Source organism: Oncorhynchus keta, chromosome 24 (assembly GCF_023373465.1).
Source record: "Oncorhynchus keta strain PuntledgeMale-10-30-2019 chromosome 24, Oket_V2, whole genome shotgun sequence".
Classification (NCBI taxonomy): domain Eukaryota; kingdom Metazoa; phylum Chordata; class Actinopteri; order Salmoniformes; family Salmonidae; genus Oncorhynchus; species Oncorhynchus keta.
This window is the reverse complement of record NC_068444.1, coordinates 40,877,285-40,891,820: the sequence shown is the minus strand read 5'-3', so window position 1 is coordinate 40,891,820 and position 14,536 is coordinate 40,877,285. Positions and strand designations below refer to the sequence as shown.

The following is a 14,536-nucleotide window of genomic DNA, read 5'->3' as shown; positions in this document are numbered from 1 at the left end:
TGTATAGAATGCAATATATGCATATGAGATGAGTAATGCAAGATATGTAAACATTATTGACTAAGATACCGTAGAATAGTATAGAATACTGTATATATATGAGATGAGTAATGCCAGATATGTAAACATTATTATAGTGACTAGTGTTCCATTCCTTAAAGTGGCCAGTGATTTCTAGTCTATGCCTATAGGCAGCTGCAGCTGCCTCTAATGTGCTAGTGATGGCTGTTTAATAGTCTGATGGCCTTGAGATAGAAGCTGTTTTTCAGTCTCTCGGTCCCAGCTTTGATGCACCTGTACTGACCTCGCCTTCTGGATGACATCTGGGTGAACAGGCAGTGCCTCAGGTGGTGTCCTTGAAGATCTTTTTGGCCTTCCTGTGATATCGGGTGCTGTAGGTGTCCTGGAGGGCGGGTAGTTTGCCCCCGATAATGCCTTGTGGTTACGGGCATTGCAGTTGCCATACCAGGCGGTGACACAGCCCGACAGGATGCTTTCAGTGTATCTATAAAGGTTTGTGCATCTATAAAGGTTTGTGAGGGTTTTAGGTGACAAGCCAAATTGCTTTAGCCTCCTGAGGTTGAAAAGGCTCTGTTGCACCTTCTTCACCACACTGTCTGTGTGGGTGGTCCATTTCAGTTTGTCAGTGATGTGTACGCCAAGGAACTTGAAGCTTTCCATCTTCTGTACTGCGGTCCCATCTATGTAGATAGGGGGTGATCCCTCTGCTGTTTCCTGAAGTCCACAATCTCCTTTGCTTTGTTGACCTTGAGTGAGAGGTTGTTTTTAGGCACCACAGTCCCAGAGCCCTCACTTCCTTCCTGTAGGCTGTCTCGTCATCGTTGGTAATCAAGCCTACTACTGTTGTGTCGTCAGCAAACTTGATGATTGAGTTGGAGGCGTGCGTGGCCATGGGTGAACAGGGAGTACAGGAGGGGGCTGAGCATGCACCCATGTTGGGCCCCAGTGTTGAGGATCAGCGGAGTGGAGGTGATGTTTCCTACCTTCACCACCTGGTGGCGGCCCCATCAGGAAGTCCAGGACCCAGTTTCACAGGGCAAGGGTTCAGACCCAGGGCCTTGAGCTTAATGGTGAGCTTGGAGGGTACTATAGTGTTGAATGCTGAGCTGCAGTCAATAAACAGCATTCTCACATAGGTATTCCTCTTGTCCAGATGGGATAGGACTGTGTGCATAGTGATGGCAGTTGCATTGTCTGTGGACCTATTGGGGTGGTAAGCAAATTGAAGTGGGTCTAGGATGGCAGGTAAGGTAGAGGTGATATGATCCTTAACTTGTCTGGCACACTGTTAGCCACCCTGCCACTAGTGTATTCAGCTCAGCTATCCCCATTGGGACCGTGTCTGTGCCTCGATCTAGGTTGGGCAAATCTAAACATGGAGGTGTTTGTCTTAGCAATCTCACTGGAATAAAGACCTCCTCCATTCCTGTCATTATTGAAAGAGACAGTGATATCTCACATCTCAAAATAGGGCTACTTAATGTTAGATCCCTCACTTCCAAGGCAATTATAGTCAATGAACTAATCACTGATCATAATCTTGACATATGATGTGATTGGCCTGACTGAAACATGACTTTAGCCTGATGAATTTACTGTGTTAAATGAGGCCTCTCCTCCTGGTTACACTAGTGACCATATCCCCTGCCATTCCCGCAAAGGCGGAGGTGTTGCTAACATTTATGATAGCAAATATAAATTTACACCAAAAAAATTACTGCGTTTTCATCTTTTGAGCTTCTAGTCATGAAATCTATGCAGCCTACTCAATCACTTTTCATAGCTACTGTTTACAGGCCCCCTGGGCCATATACAGCGTTCTACACTGAGTTCCCTGAATTCCTATCGGACCTTGTAGTCATGGCAGATAATATTCCAATTTTTGGTGACTTTAATATTCACATGGAAAAGTCCACAGACCCACTTCAAAAGGCTGTTGGAGCCATCATTGATTCAGTGGGTTTTGTCCAACACGTCTCCGGACCTACTCACTGCCAGTCATACTCTGGACCTAGTTCTGTCCTGTGGAATAAATATTGTAGATCTTAATGTTTTTCCTCATAATCCTGGACTATAGGACCACCATTTTAGCAAGCTTACAAGCACGCTTACAGAAAATTGGAACGGAAATGGCGCTATACCAAACTGGAAGTCTTCCAACTAGCTTGGAAAGACACTACTGTGCAGTATCGAAGAGCCTTAACAGCTGCTCTGTAAATTACATTTGAATGGCGTCAGACCAAGGCACTGCATTTGTCCTCCTGCTCCTAGACCTTAGTGCTGCTTTTGATACCATCGATCACCACATTCTTTTGGAGTTGATGGAAACCCAAATTGGTATACACGGACAGTTCTGGCCTGGTTAAGATCTTATCTGTCGGAAAGATATCCATTTGTCTCTGTGGATGGTTTGACTTCTGACAAATCAACTGTAAATTTCGGTGTTCCTCAAGGTACCGTTTTAGGACCAATATTGTTTTCACTATATATTTTACCTCTTGGTGATGTCATTCGGAAACATAATGTTAACTTTCACTTTTATGCGGACGATACACAGCTGTAAATTTCGATGAAACATGATGAAGCCCCAAAATTGCCCTCCCTTGGAAGCCTGTGTTGCAGACATAAGGAAGTGGATGGCGGCAAATGTTTGACGTTTAAACTCGGACAAAACCGAGATGCTAAGTTCTAGGTCCCAAGAAAGAAAGAGATCTTCTGTTGGATCTGACAATGACTCTTGATGGTTGTGCAGTCATCTCAAATAAAACTGTGAAGGACCTCGGTGTTACTCCAGACCCTGATCTCTCTTTTGACGAGCATATCAAGAATATTTCAAGGACAGTTTTTCTATCTACGTAACATTGCAAAAATCTGAACATTTCTGTCCAAAAATTATGCACAAAAATGAATCCATCCTTTTGTCACTTCTAGATTAGACTACTGCAATAATGCTCTCCTTTCCGGCTACCCGGATAAAGCACAAAATAAACTTCAGTTAAGGCTAAACACAGCTGCTAGAATCTTATAAAATATCATATTACTCCAGTGCTAGCCTCTCGACACTGGCTTCCTGTTAAGGCTATGGCTGATTTCAAGGTTTTACTGCTAACCTACAAAGCATTACATGGGTTTGCTCCTACCTATCTTTCCGATTTGGTCCTGCCGTACATACCTACGCATACACTACGGTCACAAGATGCAGACCTCTTTACTGTCCCTATAATTTCTAAGCAACTAGCTGGAGGCAGGGCTTTCTCTCATTTTTATGGAATGGTCTGCCTATCCATGTGAGAGACGCAGACTCGGTCTCGACCATTAAGTCTTTATTGAAGACTCATCTCTTCAGTAGGTCCTATGATTGAGTGTAGTCTGGCTCAGGGGTGTGAAGGTGAACGGAAAGGCACTGGAGCGACGAACCGCCTTTGCTATCTCTGCCTGGCTGGTTCCCCTCTCTCCAATGGGATTCTCTGCCTCTAACCCTATTACGGGGGCTGAGTCACTGGCTTACTGGTGCTCTTCCATGCCGTCCCTAGGAGGGGTGCGTCACTTGAGTCACTGATGTGACTCAACCCGGACAGGAAGATTGGCCTTGTCTCAGGGTAGTAGGTTGGTGGTTGAAGATATCCCTCTAGTGGTGTGGGGGCTGTGGGTGGGGTTACTGTATATCCTGCCTGTTTGGCCCGACAGGGCCACAGTGCCTCTCGACCCCTCCTGTTTCAGCCTCCAGTATCTATGCTGCAATAGTTTATGTGACGGTCGGCTAGGGTCAGTCTGTTATATCTGGAGTATTTTACCTGTCTTATCCGGTGTCCTGTGGGAATTTAGGTATGCTCACTCTAATTATTTTTCTTCTTCTCTCTCTCCTTCTCTCACTCTTTCACTCTCTCTCTCTTTTTCTCTCTCTCTTCTCTCTGAGGACCTGGGCCCTAGGACCATGCCTCAGGACTACCTGGCCTGATGACTCCATGCTGTCCCCAGTCCACCTGGTCATGCTGTTGCTCAAGTTTCAACTGTTCTACCTGCGGCTATGGAACCCTGACCTATTCACTGGACATGCTACCTTGTCCCGGACCTGCTGTTTTAGACTCCCTCTCTACCGCACCGTACCTGTCTCTAACTCTGAATGATCGGCTGTGAAAAGCCAACTGACATTTACTCTTGAGGTGCTGACCTGTTGCACCCTCTACAGCCACTGTGATTATTATTATCTGACCCTGCTGGTCATCTATGAACAAACATTTGTTCTGTTGTAATCTCCACCCGTCACAGCCAGAAGAGGACTGGCCACCACTCAGAGCCTGGTTCCTCTCTAGGTTTCTTCCTAGGTTCCGGTCTTTCTATGGAGTTTTTCCTAGCCACCGTGCTTCTACATCTGCATTGCTTGCTGTTTGGGGTTTGCTGAGCTGCCTTTCAGGTCATGTTGATATAGGACTCGTTTCACTGTGGATATAAATACTTTTGAACCTGTTTCCTACAGCATCTTCACAAGGTCCTTTGCTGTTGTTCTGGGATTGATTTGCACTTTTCGCACCAAAGTACATTCATCTCTAGGAGACAGAACGTGTCTCCTTCCTGAGCGGTATGACAGCTCATGTTATTTTATACTTGCGTACTATTTTGTACAGATGAATGTGGTACCTTCAGGCGTTTGGAAATTGCTCCCAAGGATGAACCACTCTTATGGAGGTCTACAATTTGTTTCTGAGGCCTTGGCTGATTTCTTTTGATTTTCCCATGATGTCAAGCAGAGGCACTGAGTTTGAAGGTAGGCCTTGAAATACATCCACAAGTACACCTCCAATTGACTCAAATGATATCAGAAGCTTCTAAAGCCATGAACATTTTCTGGAATTTTCCAAGCTGTGTAAAGGCACAGTTAACTTAGTGTATGTAAACTTCTGACCCACTGGAATTGTGATACAGTGTATTATAAGTGAAATAATCTGTCTGTAAACAATTGTTGGAAAAATGACTTGTGTCATGCACAAAATAGATGTCCTAAATGACTTGACAAAAGTATAGTTTGTTAACCAGAAATTTGTGGAGTGGTTGAAAACAAATTTTAATGACTCCAACCTAAGTGTATGTAAACTTTCCGATTTCAACTGTATCATTGGTCCCATCTGTGACATGCACTTATGTCAAAAGCTTTAAAACGGGGAGCGAAGATGGTCAAAGTATTCCAACTGACAGAATAAAACAACAATTCACTTCAACTACAATAACATTCTCAGTAACGATTACATATATTTTTCTTCATGGATGCATTGACTAAGTCACTCTAGATAAGAGCATTTGCTGAGTGACCAACGTGTAAATGAAAAAATAAACACTTGAGCTCCGGCCCTGAACACGTACAAATTTGGTCGGAACGGATATGATCATAGACGTCTCGGCTGTTTCACTAGTTGAACATCACATTATAAATGGGTGGTTCAAGGCCTGAATGGTGATTGGCATGACAAATCATTTATTTGTACTGCTTAAATTACGTTGGTAACCAGTTTATAATAGCAATAAGGCACCTCTGGGGTTTGTGATATACACTGCTCAAAAAAATAAAGGGAACACTAAAATAACACATCCTAGATCTGAATGAATGAAATATTCTTATTAAATACTTTTTTTTTTTTACATAGTTGAATGTGCTGACAACAAAATCACACAAAAATTATCAATGGAAATCAAATATATCAACCCATGGAGGTCTGGATTTGGAGTCACACTCAAAATTAAAGTGGAAAACCACACTACAGGCTGATCCAACTTTGATGTAATGTCCTTAAAACAAGTCCAAATGAGGCTCAGTAGTGTGTGTGGCCTCCACGTGCCTGTATGACCTCCCTGCATGCTCCTGATGAGGTGGTGGATGGTCTCCTGAGGGATCTCCTCCCAGACCTGGACTAAAGCATCCGTCAACTCCTGGACAGTCTGTGGTGCAACGTGGCGTTGGTGGATGGAGCGAGACATGATGTCCCAGATGTGCTCAATTGGATTCAGGTCTTGGGAACGGGCGGGCCAGTCCATAGCATCAATGCCTTCCTCTTGCAGGAACTGCTGACACACTCCAGCCACATGAGGTCTAGCATTAGGAGGAACCCAGGGCCAACCGCACCAGCATATGGTCTCACAAGGTGTCTGAGGATCTCATCTCGGTACCTAATGGCACATTTACATTTACATTTAAGTCATTTAGCAGACGCTCTTATCCAGAGCGACTTACAAATTGGGTACCTAATGGCAGTCAGGCTACCTCTGGCGAGCACATGGAGGGCTGTGCGGCCCCCCAAAGAAATGCCACCCCACACCATGACTGACCCACTGCCAAACCGGTCATGCTGGAGGATGTTGCACGCAGCAGAACATTCTCCACGGCGTCTCCAGACTCTGTCACATGTGCTCAGTGTGAACCTGCTTTCATCTGTGAAGAGCACAGGGTGCCAGTGGCAAATTTGCCATTCTTGGTGTTCTCTGGCAAATGCCAAACGTCCTGCACCCCCACCTGTGGATGTCGGGCCCTCATACCACCCTCATGGAGTCTGTTTCTGACCGTTTGAGCAGACACATGCACATTTGTGGCCTGCTGGAGGTCATTTTGCAAGGCTCTGGCAGTGCTCCTCCTGCTCCTCCTTGCACAAAGACTGAGGTAGCGGTCCTGCTGCTGGGTTGTTGCCCTCCTACGGCCTCCTCCACGTCTCCTGATGTACTGGCCTGTCTCCTGGTAGCGCCTCCATGCTCTGGACACTACGCTGACAGACACAGCAAACCTTCTTGCCACAGCTCGCATTGATGTCATCCTGGATGAGCTGCACTACCTGAGCCACTTGTGTGGGTTGTAGACTCCGTCTCATGCTACCACTAGAGTGAAAGCACCGCCAGCATTCAAAAGTGACCAAAACATCAGTCAGGAAGCATAGGAACTGAGAAGTGGTCTGTGGTCACCACCTGCAGAACCACTCCTTTATTGGGGGTGTCTTGCTAATTGCCTATAATTTCCAACTGTTGTCTATTCCATTTGCACAACAGCGTGTGAAATGTATTGTCAATCAGTGTTGCTTCGTAAGTGGACAGTTTGATTTCACAGAAGTGTGATTGACTTGGAGTTACATTGTGTTGTTTAAGTGTTCCCTTTTGTTTTTTAGCAATGTCTGGCCAATATACCACAGCTAAGGGCCGTGTCCAGGCACTCTGCGTTGCGCATAAGAACAGCCTTTAGCCGTGGTTTATTGGCCATATACCACTCTGCCTCTGGGCTTATTGTTTATTATAGTGAGGCAGTTTACTACAGTAGAGAACAGTACAGTAGAGCTTTATTCAGTAAAGTACAGTAGTTTAAGTCAGTAAAGTAGGGTACAATAGCTTTACTGTACTCTACTGTATTGTACTATACTGCATTGTAATGTACTGTGCAAACTTGTGAAACACGTCTATGTTTGGGCCAAAAATGTCTATGGATGTTGAAATCAAGGCCGGTCTAAATCTGAACCAAACATAGACATCTATGATTGATTTGGATTTGATCCGGACCAAAAATCAACGTCCTTGTATGTTGAAATCAAGGCCGGTCCGGACTGCACCAAAAAAAGATACGTTGCAGTTGGTAAATGCTTTGTGGGATCTATAAATGTTTTCTTTAAAGCTAAATTCTACTCTTCCCACTGTCACACAAATCATCTCATTGTCAACACAAGATGTTCAGATCAAATCATATCATTTAATATGTTCAGGAAAACCCCACAGAAACAGTTGTAGGGGAAAACTTACAGATTTACAATCATTCTTAACAGAAGTGCCAGCCTAACCTCCAGTCACACAATTTAAGAGGGCGGTTATCCCCCCGGCCCATGCCCTCTGTAGTCATTCTTACAGCTCCTTGGAATGGAGGTACTGGTACCTGTTGGTCTTAATAACTCAAGTATGAAGCACAAAGTTGTTAAATGTAGCCAATGTTAGCACTCAGACCCTTGAGCTAGGCTTATTTTCTTCATTAGCCTAGCCCTAGCATATTTGGTGCTTTTCCTTCATCACATTGACAAAATTAGCGAGAAGCTAATAAGAATAATAATCTCTTGAACATTTCCAGGTAGAACACAAAATGTAGAGCGTTTACACCCTTGAGGGTTCACTACGTTTAATATACAAGATTTGTCATACTGCTCAATTGCATTTGGTTCAGCAGTTGAACAAACAGAAATGCTAGAACTAGAGACAAAGGATATGGAACATTTCAAGGAATAAAGTTTGAAGCTTCTGAATGTCAACAGTCGACCAGCCCAATGCAGCCTATGAAAACAACCATGTATTGAAATGCTCAGTTGAATAAATAGGTGACAAATTGAAAATGCAGGAACACATTTGCTTTAAATTCAGTCAATACATTGTCAAAATGTGTCAAGTTTTCACAATTCAAAAATGACCAAAAGGAAGTCATGTAACATTTACCGTTTTTAAATTCAGAACGAATTTTAACCTTAGAGGGAGAATATTTCCCTATGGTTGTTGGTTTGTGCTTCATGGTCTCTCCCTCTCTTGCTGGGAAAAGGGTAGTGTTCGCTAGAGAACCATTGCTAAGAGATGTTGGTAATATAATAATATAAAAAGAAAAGCATGGTTTTCCAAATGATGCAAAGAACGACCAAGAGTGGAAGGAGAACTTTTTGATTTGTTTCAACCTGATACAGGTCACGATGTTTATTTTTATCACAGGTAGGGGCTAGGTAAGGTTTCAAAACAAAACACGTTAAAATGCAAGGCCTATTATTCAGTCTCAACACTGGTGGGACAAATAAAGTTAAATATCTACCAAGGAGGGAGAGGAGAACCGTTTGCACTCTTGCTCTTTCTTTGCCTTGTAAAAACCATGCTTGGCATGGGGGAGAGGGGGTCGTGCAAGACAGAGTTGGCTTGGGTGAGATGTGGTGGGTTGGCACTTGAGGAGCCAGACCACCATTTCCACCGGAGGTGTGTTAAAGGCACGACAGGGTTACTCCCAATCCCAGCTAACAGACACAGAGACGCCTTCACACCCTCGACTGCAAACACACAGTACACACACACACACAAGCAGCACAGGCTAGAGCCCCAGGAGTAAGGATTGATACAGAAAAAGAGATGGAGGATGAGGTTTTTGGAGAAAGACTGTGGAGGGAGGCGTTCCGAGGGGCCAGGGGCTTGGAACCGGTGCTGCCATCTTGTCAGACAGAAAGAAGGGGAAAACAATGGTGGAATGGATCATTTCTGGTTCTTGAGCTGGTTGGAGAGCCAGTCGAGGCCCTCGTAGAGGCCGTCCCCACTAGTAGCACAGGTGGCTTGGATGTACCAGCTGCGCTGGCGGAGAGCGTGGAGCCCCAGCTTGTCTGTGATCTCCGCAGCATTCATTGCATTTGGAAGGTCCTGAGAAAGGGGGTTCAAATGATTTATCCTCTACCACACTTTGCAATTACGAGATCTTACTGAAGCCCAGTGATAGCGCAAAGGGTTGGCAATGAAAATAATGTTACGTGTGCATGATCAATGAGCACCGTCCACCCACATAATGTTTAGCAGGAGCAAAGAGCACTACAAGGAGGTAAGGCAGTCAGAATTCAGATATGAACACCCTCCTTCGCACAAAGTAAACAAGCTCACCTGTTTGTTTGCAAAAACGAGCAGCACGGCATCTCTCAGCTCGTCCTCTGCAAGCATTCTTTGCAACTCCTCCCTCGCCTCGTTCACTCGCTCCCTGTCGTTGCTGTCCACCACAAAGATAAGCCCTGCAAAGAGGCACACAGTTAGATATTGAGAATGTGACACGGGTTCTCCGACGAGCAAGCCTTGCTCTCGTAATGGTGGAGCCATCTAATGGACCACCGTTGCCAGCGCTCTTCAAAGCGCCATTGGATCTTACCTTGAGTGTTCTGGAAGTAGTGGCGCCATAACGGCCTGATTTTGTCTTGACCGCCAACGTCCCACACTGTGAAGCTGATGTTCTTGTATTCTACCGTTTCAACATTAAAACCTGGACAAAGAACACAGAATGTTACAGAGGAATTAGTGAGGCACATATTTCATACGTAGCCTAATCTGGCAGTGGAATTACTTTTGGTGATAGGCTAATGCATTCAAGGAAAATTGTCCTTACCAATTGTAGGAATGGTGGTGACAATCTCTCCTAGTTTGAGTTTGTACAGGATGGTTGTTTTTCCAGCCGCATCGAGTCCAACCATGAGAATCCTCATCTCCTTCTTGCCAAATAGGCCCTTGAACAGGCTTCCAAACATATTCCCCATGGTAACTTATGTGAGGAGAAAGAGGAATGCAAGGTGAACTGAGGTAATCAGTAATGGTACATGTTTACATTTCTAACGGAATGGTATTAGCTATGTAAATTCAAGGGGGCAGATAAGTCTGCAGAAATTAACTCCCAACCACCAACTTATTCCCCAAACATAACAGCCTGTTATGTAGCCTACAGCTTTAGTTAGCTGTATGACTGTGTATGCATTCTGTTCATTTAGCATGTCAGAGCTAATGCTGCTTTCACTGACTAGTCGAAACGTAGACATTTCCGATTTGGAAACTCATTGCAGAAAGAGGAGTTTCCCCCACCAGAATCGACCAATAGGAAGCTCAACGTAAATAAGGTTCAGAGCACTCGGTGGTCCCGTTCTGTGAGCTTGTGTGGCCTACCACTTTGCGGCTGAGCAGTTGTTGCTCCTAGAGGTTTCCACTTCACAACAGCACTTACAGTTGACCGTGGCAGCTCAAAGGTGGTATCCTATGATGGTGCCATGTTGAAAGTCACTGAGCTCTTCAGTAAGGTCATTCTACTGCCAATGTTTGTCTATGGAGATTGCATTGCGGTGTGCTCAATTTTATACACCTGTCAGCAACAGGTGTGGCTGAAATAGCCAAATCCATTCATTTTAAGGGGTGTCTACATACAGTACCAGTCAAAAGTTTGGACACACCTACTCATTAAAAGGGTTTTTCTTTATTTTACTATTTTCTACATTGTAGAATAAGAGTGAAGACATAATAAAATATAACACAAATGGAATCATGTAGTAACCTAAAAAAAAGTGTTAAATCAAAATATATTATACATTTGAGATTCTTCAAAGTAGCCACCCTTTGCCTTGATGACAGCTTTGCACACTCTTGGCATTCTCTTAACCAGCTTCACGAGGAAGGCTTTTCCAACAGTCTTGAAGGAGTTCCCACATATCCTGAGGACTTTTTGGCTGCGTTTCCTTCACTTTGCGGTCTGACTCATTCCAAACCATCTCAATTGTGTTGAGGTCGGGTGATTGTGGAGGCCAGGTTATCTGATGCAGCACTCCTTCGTGTTCAAATAGCCCTTACACAGCCTAGAGGTGTGTTTTGGGTCATTGTCCTGTTGAAAAACAAATGATAGTGGGACTAAGTGCAAACCAGATGGGATGGCGTATTGCTGCAGAATGCTGTGGTAGCCATGCTGGTTAAGTGTGCCTTGAATTCTAAATAAACCACTGAGTGTCACCAGCAAAGCACCCCCACACCTCTTCATGCTTCACGGTGGGAACCACACATGCGGAGATCATCCGTTCACCTACTCACTGCGGTTGGAACCAAAAATCTCAAATTTGGACAGATTTCCACCGGTCTAATGTCCAATGCTCACTTTTCTTGGCCCAAGTAAGTCTCTTCTTCTTATTGGTGTCATTTAGTAGTAGTTTCTTTGCAGCAATTCTACCATGAAGGCCTGAGTCGCTCAGTCTCCTCTGAATAGTTCATGTTGAGATGAGTCTGTTACTTGAAGTCTGAAGAATTTATGTGGGCTGCAATTTCTGAGGTGTAGTAAACTCTAATGATCTTATCGTCTGCAGTAGAGGTAACTCTGGGTCTTCCTTTCCTGTGGCGGTCCTCATGCGAGCCAGTTTCATCATAGTGCTTGATGGTTTTTGCAACTGCACTTGAAGAAACGTTCAAAGTTCTACACATGTTCCAGGTTGACTTACCTTCGTGTTCTAAAGTAATGATGGACTGTCATTTCTCTTTGCTTATTTGAGCTGTTCTTGCCATAATATAGACTTTGGTCTTTTACCAAATAGGGCTATCTTCTGTATACTACCCCTACCTTGTCACAACACAACTGATTAGCTGAAATACATTAAGGAAAGGAATTCCACAAATTAACTTTTAACAAGGCACACCTTTTAATTGAAATGTATTCCAGGTGACTACCTCAAATGATTATTTATTTTATGTAACTAGGCAAGTCAGTTTAGAACAAATTCTTATTGACAATGACGGCCTACCCTGGCCAAACCCGGATGCTGGTCCAATTGTGCACCGCCCTATGGGACTCCCAATCACGGCTGGATGTGACACAGCCTGGATTCGAACCAGAGACTGTAGTGAAACAGTGCCTTAGACTGCTGCACCACTCAGGAGCCCAATGAAGCTGGCCAAGAGTGTGCAAAGCTGTCATCAAGGCAAAGGGTGGCTACTTTGAAGAATATAAAAATCGGTTTTGATTTGTTTAACATTTTGCTGGTTACTACATGATTCCACATGTTTTATTTTAGGCTGAGTTTCTGTACAGCACTTTGTGACATCAGCTGATGTAAGAAGGGCTTTATAAATACATTTTATTGATTGATTTCATAGTTTTGATGTCTTCACTATTATTCTACAATGTAAAAAAACATTGTACAAATAAAGAAAAACCATGGAATGAGTACGTGTCCAAACTTGACTGGTATTGTACTTTTATGTATATATAAAAAATAAAAAAATGAAATTGGGGTTGGGGGGTAAAAAAAAAAAAAAAACTCCAGGCCACTCCTGAACTTCTAAACTAGACAAAGTACGTAGAAATGATAATGAACCTATACATTTTAAAATAACTGCACTTTATCAGCCCCGCAAATAGCTTTTGACTAACAAATCAGTCCAGAAAAAAAATCAGTGTGGCCCACGAAATTATTGCACCACTCACGTTAAGAGCACATGGCATAAACTACTGCCTTGTTTAACACAATTCGGAACCTACGAGATCCAATTTGCGTACGCTTTTATACGCTGAGCTTCCTATCGGCTGATTCTGATACTTTCCAACTGGAAAACTCCGACCTCTGGCTACAACGACTTTCCAAGTCGAAAATGTCCCGAGTTTCCTTCATCGCTGCAATACAACCTGCAGTAAAATTGATGTCAGCTGACACGCCACTGCAAGCTGCTTTGAGCCTATCAGGGGTATGAGCTCGAAAGCTGGAGTTCTGGGACAATAATCATCACCATAATGTAGTCATTATTTTGACAAGTTGTGATTGCTCCTCCGTCCTAGCTTCAATACTCTATGCAATTATGAATGCACCTACGTTAGCCATGCTATCCAAACAGAGCACGATTAGTACTGGCCGAGGAAGGCCTCCCGCTTAGCTAAGCCCGAATGCTTCCCATCAGATGTTGAAAGCAACATACAACTGTGATTCAAATATAAACATTTACTTCGCAACAGTCGTACCTGGTAGACAGTGAACTGGACGGCCGACATTATTATTCTAGCTAGATAAAGGTAAACGAAGAAGCTTAGCTAGTTAGCCAGCATGGGCGGATGCTAGTTAACAGACAACCATAACTCAACAAACTGAGGATCTCAGGTATTTCATACGTTTACCGAACGTGTCGTTTTACACACATTTGGTACTAATCGTATGCCAAAACTATGGTCAGCAAATGGCTTGAAGGACGAGGCAATGTTAGTTAACTTAGCAATAGCCTATGTGGCTAGCTATTGACGCGTCAGATGTAGAGGAAATGATGACGTCATTGGAGCAAGCGGAAACGGGACATTTTTGTCCGATTTTAGTTAACTCTAACATATACATTATTGTATGTTAACATAACGTCATGTACGTATGATATATTCACCTTAGAACACGGCTTCTCGATCTTTCGTCTCTTTCAGTCACTCCAAAATGGCGTTTTGCGCAACTCATGAGACACCGGTGTGTGGGCAATTCCTACTATTAATCTTATCCAATCATATCACCCATTGTATTTAAAGACCCCTCCTGTTATACCATGTTATCCAATCACGGGGCCGAAAGGATTTGTAGACAAGGAAGTGAAACCAGCTACACATTTTAGCCAACTACTTTTGATTCTCATTGTCAATGCAAGGTGTGCAGTGGCAGATAATAGATTCGGATCAATGCAGTAAGTAGTAGAATCTTCTGTCATTCAACTCATTGTGCACTGACTCTCCAGTGAGGTCATATATCAGGGTGTCTTCTTTCCCAAATCCACAGAGCTTGTTTTAAACACAAACTTTTCTGAAGTATTCCAAATCAAAATAACAGATGTTAGTGGACTCGTGATGAATTATTCCCAACATGATCGATTGTCTTCAAAACATGAGTGGTATGCACCATGCCTACATCACACAGGTACAAGGCAGAATTGTTGAGGTACACAGACCATCTATCGTTATGAGTAGCTATAGACTTATTATAGGCAAAACATCTGTCAGAGAAAAAGGTCTATGGAA

General features: G+C 43.6%; 1 protein-coding gene across 1 annotated transcript; it reads right to left on the bottom strand.

Moving 5' to 3' along the window:
- Nucleotides 1-7,715: 7,715 nt before the first annotated feature.
- LOC118357551 (ADP-ribosylation factor 1-like) lies at nt 7,716-14,056 on the bottom strand. The gene is made up of 5 exons (XM_035734787.1): nt 13,918-14,056; nt 10,142-10,294; nt 9,908-10,018; nt 9,649-9,773; nt 7,716-9,414 (listed from the first exon to the last, which is right to left on the bottom strand). The coding sequence occupies exons 2-5, from the start codon at nt 10,287-10,289 to the stop codon at nt 9,253-9,255; spliced, it is 546 nt and encodes a 181-aa protein (XP_035590680.1). The 5' UTR covers nt 10,290-10,294; nt 13,918-14,056; the 3' UTR covers nt 7,716-9,252.
- Between the last annotated feature and the right edge of the window lie 480 nt (nt 14,057-14,536).

Excerpts from the sequence above, each read along its gene's own strand:
- LOC118357551 (XM_035734787.1), bottom strand. The coding sequence starts at position 10,289 with ATGGGGAATATGTTTGGAAGCCTGTTCAAGGGCCTATTTGGCAAGAAG. Across the intron at positions 10,019-10,141 it reads CACCACCATTCCTACAATTG|GTTTTAATGTTGAAACGGTA; the intron begins GTAAGGACAATT and ends TTCTTTGTCCAG. Across the intron at positions 9,415-9,648 it reads TCGTTTTTGCAAACAAACAG|GACCTTCCAAATGCAATGAA; the intron begins GTGAGCTTGTTT and ends CCCCTTTCTCAG.